The sequence below is a fragment of the Punica granatum genome, chromosome 7 (genome assembly GCF_007655135.1).
Source record: "Punica granatum isolate Tunisia-2019 chromosome 7, ASM765513v2, whole genome shotgun sequence".
Lineage (NCBI taxonomy): Eukaryota > Viridiplantae > Streptophyta > Magnoliopsida > Myrtales > Lythraceae > Punica > Punica granatum.
The window spans coordinates 6,416,620-6,424,625 of NC_045133.1; the positions used below are offsets into that span (position 1 = coordinate 6,416,620).

At 31.7% G+C, this 8,006-nt stretch overlaps 1 protein-coding gene across 1 annotated transcript; it reads right to left on the minus strand.

Moving 5' to 3' along the window:
* Window positions 1-2,810: 2,810 nt before the first annotated feature.
* Window positions 2,811-3,693, minus strand: LOC116214843 (dirigent protein 22-like). The gene has a single exon (XM_031550323.1). The coding sequence runs from the start codon at window positions 3,608-3,610 to the stop codon at window positions 2,999-3,001; it is 612 nt and encodes a 203-aa protein (XP_031406183.1). The 5' UTR covers window positions 3,611-3,693; the 3' UTR covers window positions 2,811-2,998.
* Window positions 3,694-8,006: the final 4,313 nt, after the last annotated feature.

Genomic DNA, 8,006 nt, shown 5'->3' on the forward strand with positions numbered 1-8,006 from the left:
AATGGAACAAAAGATCGGATAAGTAAATGGATTAAACGGTTTATCGGGGAGTTGGGACGAAGTTTCTGTCAAATGACAGGACAGATCCCACATTTAAGTAAAGTCAACGGGAGCATTTTGTGGAGGATTTTTTTTTCCTGACAATTTATTTTATTAATACATTTTACTTAAAAAATATTTATTCTGCCATAATCAAATCCTCGTTGAAGTTTATTTATTAGTAAATCGAATTAAAAAAGATTGTTCCACCCAAAAGATAATAATATAATAAGTTTGCACCAAATCAAATTTGGTTACCTCATAAGCAGTTGACCTTAATCAGATCTTATTAACTCTTAACTCCTGATCACCCTTAGCCTAATGGCTTCATTCGTATTCCTAAAGGAATTTTCCAACGAAGTTTCTGGATGGATTACCAACGGAATTTTGTAGGAAATATTTTCATTGCTTTCTAAAGTATTTCCTTCAGGAAAAACATAACTTATTTTCACCACAAATCTCGAACGGTGAATTCAGATCTTTGAAGTGTGGAGTAATATTGGTTGAGTTTCATAGAATAAAATTATAATATTAAATTAAGAAGAACCCTAAAAGATATAGTTACAAAAGATACCACTTGTAGAGGCATTCGGTTATGATAATTAAGATGCCAAAACAATTAAAATTTGTCTAAATACATTGAAATGGCAGAATAGACATTCTAAGAATCGAGAAACATTTTGTGAGCTTCACATGTTTATATATGTGTTATATATAGATTATAGACGAGTATAAATACAAATTGTCGAATTTATATAAGGCTTTTTTTTCAAGAGGTACTAATATGAAGAGCAATGTCATATCATAAATAAAACGTACCAATAGAAAGCGTCTTAATACATTGAATGGGTGAATGGAGTATAGGATGATGTCTACATACATTGAATGGATGAAAGAGGAATTAAGAGAAGCATCTACATACGTAGAAGGGTAAAAATGAAAATTTTAAAATATGGAGAAACACGTGAATGAGTTTCAAACTTTTATCTATGTAATAGGATAGATTGATGGCTCTCCGCCCATCAAATATGTTTTTCGGTGAATATCAAATATGTTAAATTATTAATAATGAACCATGTCATATTCTAATAACATTAACTTTTGTTTGTCACCTTTTTTTAGGGTTGCCAATTGTGATCTATACAAACTTTTACTAATAAGTTTAGATACGAAAATGGATTGATTGGAAATAAAATGATAATTTTTTCTTTTTTCCTTGATTTAATAAGGAGCTCGAAATCAACTTCATTTGTTTTGTTTGATTCATTGCCTCTGGAATGGGCGTCAACTTTAATCTTTTCAAAGGAAAAAAAAATTCCCATTTAGGACGCTAGACAAGCTAAACTCTTTAAGATTGGCAGTCTAGGTGCGTATGGAATTTTTTTTTTCCCTGTGATTCTTTCGAAAATGATATGAGTTATAGGATGGGAAAATTCAGATGAGAAACGGGGCATATCTTCGTTTTGCAAACTTTTTTATAAACGAATTAGTCGGACACGCGGGACCTTGACCACTCTAAACAATTCTTTCACTTTTCAATCGAACACACGTTGTACTTGTTACACTTTTGGGCCTTTAAGTACTAATTGGAGTCGTAATTTGAATACCCACCTTCGAGGTGGGCTTGGCCAAGCCCGTATGGGCATATTGAATCCGCATTGATACCTTATAAAATTATCATTGGATATATAAGCAATTGGTCACTTTCCAATTCAAAAATTCGAACTGATAAATTCTTGTATCCAATCTCTTATAGACCTATAATCTTCTTTTTATTCATCCGATGTGGGACAGGCAATTCTCAACAGTTTTTGCACCAAATAAAAAGATGTCCTGACCATCTTCCGTTCCAATGAACCTGTGGGATCATTTCTAGATGTGAGCTCACTGACTCTTTGCATATGGCTGTCACAGTTTATGTAGCAGGGTCAACTGGATGATGATATTAATATTGGAGCGTTGGGTACCTGAACTAGAGTCCCCAAGAGGCATGTCTGGTCTAAGTCACTAATTCAGCCCATTGTGAATCATATTAGATGCCCTACCTGAAGATATCCATCACAGGAGAGGAGGAGGGCATTGGCAGTGGCCACTAGCGAGGCCCCAACCACCGCCCTCCTCCTCTCCTCTCTATTCATAGATTTTGTTAAATATTTTTCTCTTTAAATTTGAAGTGGTGGTGGCTGCTAACAAGGCTTCATTGCTTCAAATTTTATAAAATAAAACAATCGGGAAAATGGGAGAGGGCAAGGGGAGGGCCTCTCTGCAATGGCAAGGCCCCTGCCTTTGCAAAATTAATAGCAGGATTAAAACCTACACCAAACGTGAATTTTAAGTATAAGTTTAAAAAAAAAAAAAAGAGGATGAAAGTGAAAAAGATATTAAAAGTTTATGGTTAAAAGTTAAATTTTCCCAAAGTTTATCGACAAGGTAAACAATGTATGTTTAATCCTCAATCTCCAACCTTTCTTTCACATTCATCTAAAACATTCTTTCTTCCAACTTTATCCTCAAAGTTACACGTTTGTGACCAACACTTTTATTAGTTGAGTGGTAAGCAACTCTAATTCCTATAAAGAAGATAATACAAGTTCGAGTCTCAAGAAGCGTACTAATTGAGAGAGGAAATAACCTTTAATGCTTAATTTTTCGGAATTGCGAGAGTATTGTCTCCCACAATTTTACCGAACCACGTAAACGTGTGTGCAATCTCCTTGTTGGGCAGGTATTTTTCTCTCATTATTTTGTGATTTAAATACCATTAACTATTACAAATAATAACAGAGTAAACACATAAATATTATTGAGATTTCCTTTAAATTCTTTAACTAAAGGCTCGAGCAATATGCAGGAGCGATTAATATACTATTTCTGACAATATCCTAAAGAAAAATGAAGGGGAAACGGAGGGCAAATTATCGATTTTGAAAGCAAAGAAGCAGGAATTGATGTCACGCCATCATTCATAATGCAACACATAAACGTTGTACTCTACGGTGGCATCGAGGGTGTTGAGATCAAAGTTGTAGGTCCGGGCCTGTACGTATCCACGAGCGAAGCGGAAGGCGCCGCTGCCACCGACAATAGGCAGTTCCCTCACGGTATTGAGTATTGAGTTGCGACCAAGCACAGTGATGGTGCTGCCGTTGTACTTGCCCTCCAGGAAGACAAAGTTCTGTGTCATGAGGAGGGCGAGCTCGTCCAGGTCCGCCTGGGCATAGAACCCCTGAGCCCGGCCCACCAACTTCGAGTTGATATCACCACTTATGGTTAGGCGGTTGTCGAACATGTGGACCAGCCCGAAACCCAGCAACAACGAGCTATTGACAATAGGCGAGTGGATCACCTCGATGGACGATGGATTCTTCCCACTGACAATGTCGTGCCAGTAGAACCTGAAGTGGCTGAGCTTCTCCTTCTTTAGGCCCATCAGCTTCGGGTCAAGGGTCCTCCCAAAGACTTCATGGACCTCGTCAGCCCCGACCCCTGAAGCTAGGAAACAAGATGAGAACAAGAGGGAGAATACGAGGAAAGCGGACGGCACAACATGACCAACGGCAACCTGAGCCATATCTTCTGTATCTATACTTTGAGGTTAAGCTAAAGATATATACATATATATAGGGATGATCGCCGGCCAGGGAAATGCTTGAGAATATGTAGAAAGACTTCCAAATCTGACTCTGGCACAATCTGTCCAATATTGACAGAAGCTTCCTCCCAACCACTCGATGGACCGTTTAATTATTTACTTACATTTTTTCGTTCTTTCTTGCTCTGTTTTTTTTTTTGGCAATTACATTGTATATTAATAACAGGTCAGAAAATTCACAAACACGATATTACAAACAATTGAGAAAGAACGATCTATGCGCATCTGTAAGAGTTTAAAATCATCATAACTAATGAGTCTAAGAGATTAACCTTCTAGAAATATGACGTGATTCGTTATTAATTAATAATTTAAAGTATTCGGTAGACAGATAACAATATATATATATATATATATATAAGTATTCGGTAGACGGAAAACTGTATGAACTATCTTTCTAATTCCGAACCCTTGAATTATATAAATCTTGAATTATTATTATAATTTGCTCACATCAAATAACAAGACGACGCACATTTGTTAGTTAAGCGAAAAGTCAATCTAAGCACTTTGTGGAGGAATTTATAATTTCCCGAAAATTTAAAACTATTTGTTTGGCCAGAGGCAAATCCACGTTGAAATTTATTTATTAATATATCGGATATATAATATTGTAAGCAGTTGACAGTTGACCCCTATCAAATTTAGTCAACTTGTAAAGACAGAAAATTTACGCTGGAAGAACTTTACGCTTTAGTGGGTCGATTCGACTCGACTAGATTAGTCGAGGTCTAATTAGATTTCAGGATATCATGGTTCACATAGAAAAAACTTTAGTGATCTTATGATCACCTTTTAGATTACATCAATGGCCATTATTGTTCCTGCTTAATGCGCTAAAATTACAAAAACACAATACATAGACACTATAAGAAACTCGGTATTTTCGAGGAAATTTTCAAATGATATCTTCTATAAAAAAAATTTCAACTAATGACCAACGAATTTTATCGGAAACATTTTCGTTGGTCTTCAACAAAATTTTCGACGCATTTCATTCAGAAAATTTAAAATTGTTATAAATTTATATCTAAAGGTATTTTCTTGAGAAATTCCTTAAACAGTACCATAAAATTAAATATATTAGAAAAATGAATATTAATTAAAATATAAAATTATTTTTCAATGGAAATATTTTCGTCAATTTCTAACCGCATTCCTTTGGAAATATTCAAAAAGATTTTAAAAAAAGCTTGTACAGAAAATAAAATTTTGGGAAAACTTAAAAGTCAGTATAGGTAGTTTAATGAATACAAGCACTTTGAAATTATATGGTGGTTCGTGAAATTTACTCTTTTAAATTTGGAGTGATGATCGCCGCTAGCAAGCACAATATGTATCGTATTATCCCAAACCACATAGTCGTGTGTTTAACCTTCTCCGTGGCAATTTTTCTGTCATTATTTTGCGATTCAAATACTATATCAAAAAATATATTATCCTATACACAATCAAGTGTTATCAAGATTTCCTCAATATATAGCTAACTAAAGGCTCGTGCAATATGCAGCAGCAATCTATATATATATATACACTAGCGAATTTACAGGTGCGTTCATGTGAAACCTTCTTTGATAAGGTTAAAATACATAATACTCGAACGACAAAATATATAAGAAAATTCTTTAAAAAAATAAATATACAGATTATAAGTAAATTAATAATATCTTTTTTAAAATGAATTTGTGACCATTTCTAGTCAGAAATTTAATCTTACTTTAATTTATAAATAAATAAAATAAAAAATTGTTAATAATATCTATGAGGATTGATGAAACAAAAAAGCAAATATTTGGCATTTTTATTATTTATAGTAGGGTAAATTACAAAAAAAAAACCCAAGTTTTGTAAAATGTCTCAATTTTGTCCTAAATTTTGTTTTGTAACAAAAAAAACCATAAGTTTTCTAAAATGTCTCAAAAATGACCTCTGTTATAACTTCCGTCAATTTTTGCTGCTGATGGTCGGTCCCTTTAACAGTCCACGTAGGTCACACGTAGGCTAGTGGGTCCCTTTAACAGTCCACGTAGGTTACACGTAGGCAAAAATTGACGGAAGTTATAACGGAGGTCATTTTTGAGACATTTTAGAAAACTTATGGTTTTTTTGTTACAAAACAAAATTTAGGACAAAACTGAGACATTTTACAAAACTTGGGTTTTTTTTGTAATTTGCCCTTTATAGTATGAGTTTTTTAATTTAAAAAATCACAAATTTTGATTTTTTATCACATCTAGCGTACAGTCACTTTCCTGTCAATTTTAACATATTTTTTTAACATGTCGCTAACATTGCAGATATAGCACATGGAAATCTACCAAGTGGATCCCGTGAGCATTTAAATATTAAATTAAAAATAACAATTATTAAAAGAAACTAATGATATTCACAAAAAATATTTTATTTAATTTTATAATAGTATAAATAAATAATATTAAATTTAATGGACACATATATATGTATATATATTATAATAGCTTTTAAATATGTGTAACATAAAAAAGTATATATATAATTAACATACTAATGACAAATCACTATTTCTAAATATATGTATCGGTTTTGTACAATTTTACGAAATTATCCCCATTACTTTTTACTCTATTGAAGAAAAGTAAAGCTAAATGCAAGAATAAAACTATAAAACTGCTCAAATTTTGAATTCGTATATATTATCTTGCTTCTCCATTAATTCATACGTGGTCATCTTCCACTCTCTACTTTTTACTTATTTCTCTTTAACCCTCATTCAATCTCTATCTCAACCTAGGTTTTTTTTTCTTTCAGTGAAAAAATTATTTTTTTCAATTTTTATCACAATTTTTAAAAAATTTAAATAATAGCACAGCTATGTGAAATTACAAATGGTATATAATGATGAAAATACGGGAGCAACGTTTTAAACTATATTTTTTCATACTATGTGTAGTGCTGGTGCAGAATCTAGTGTATGAATAATAAAAATTTGATAAGTACGATTAAATTATTGGAAATGATTTAAAAAAATGAAATTAATGCAATTTAAAAATAATTTATTTCAAGAAAAATTTTCCAATTGATATATTTTTCTGACTTGATCTTTCATTTTAATAGAATATCCTACAGATAAAATAGAGAAATGAATTTAAATTTTTAGTAAAAGTTTACAAAATAATTAATAGAAACATTATTTTCACGAATAGTCTCGCAATGACACCCATAACTCGAAAATTTAGAAAAATTCGATCCAAATCGATTGACAATTTTCGAAAATTAAAGACCTTAAGGGTTGAGTTTAAGTTTTAAAGAAAGTAAATTGGAAGGAAGTTGATCAGACCCGATTTTATGTTTATAGAAATTTATTTTGGTAATTCATATTATATATTATAATTTATACTTAACAAATAAAATAAAAAATAAACAATACACTATAAATCCCACCTAAAAAATAAGAGTAAATTTAATTTCAGTTGCAAACTCATAAGTTGTATTGATAATAGATATTAGATTTACATTGGAAGCAACTTATATCTCATTTTTTACACACGTACCCTTGAAGAGTAAGAACGAAAATGTACCAAAAGCTTGTGAAGGAGGACATTGACAACATGAGGACTTTAACCTTGTGCAACATTATTAGCAGGTGGTGGCGGCAGGTATATAGTGGCAATGGACAAAACGGTAGCCAATATGGATAGAAGAAAAAGAAGAGAATAAGAACATGGAGAGAAGAAAACACTTGAGATAAGAGAAACAAAATTAAATAAAAAAATTAATAATATCGTATCTCTTTTCTTTGGAACTCTTCTTCCCTTTCTTTCTTTTTTATTCTCCCAAATTCATACTTTTGTATCCGTAGAATCCCATAAAAAATTTGATTGGGACTTGAAAAATAAATTACCGATGGCATAATGTTTTAAATATTTTTATAAATAAATTAATATAAATTTTGAAAAAATCGTCAAAAGATATAAATTTTTAATCACATGATATATATAAGTAACTCATCAGAAAATATCCATCTATAAAATAATTTTTAAAAATTCTTAATATAAATTTTGAAAATCCATCGATACAAATGAAAATAGGAAACATGAGAGAGGAACCGTGACCGTTGAATAGAGAAATTAATTCATATTTGATATGCTCGTCAGAGTGAACAATTATGAGAACAAACATGCTAGATAGTTGTTATAGTGAAAGAGTATGAAGGGGTGCCTTGAAATTGAAAGATCATTAGAAATAATATGTATAAGTTGATTTTTGAAACTTGAAAAAAATAAAAGGATTATGGTTGAAGAAAGAGAATATGAGAACTTTTTTTCCAACGGTTAGC

Coding starts and splice junctions, on each gene's coding strand:
- LOC116214843 (XM_031550323.1), bottom strand. CDS start 3,610: ATGGCTCAGGTTGCCGTTGGTCATGTTGTGCCGTCCGCTTTCCTCGTA.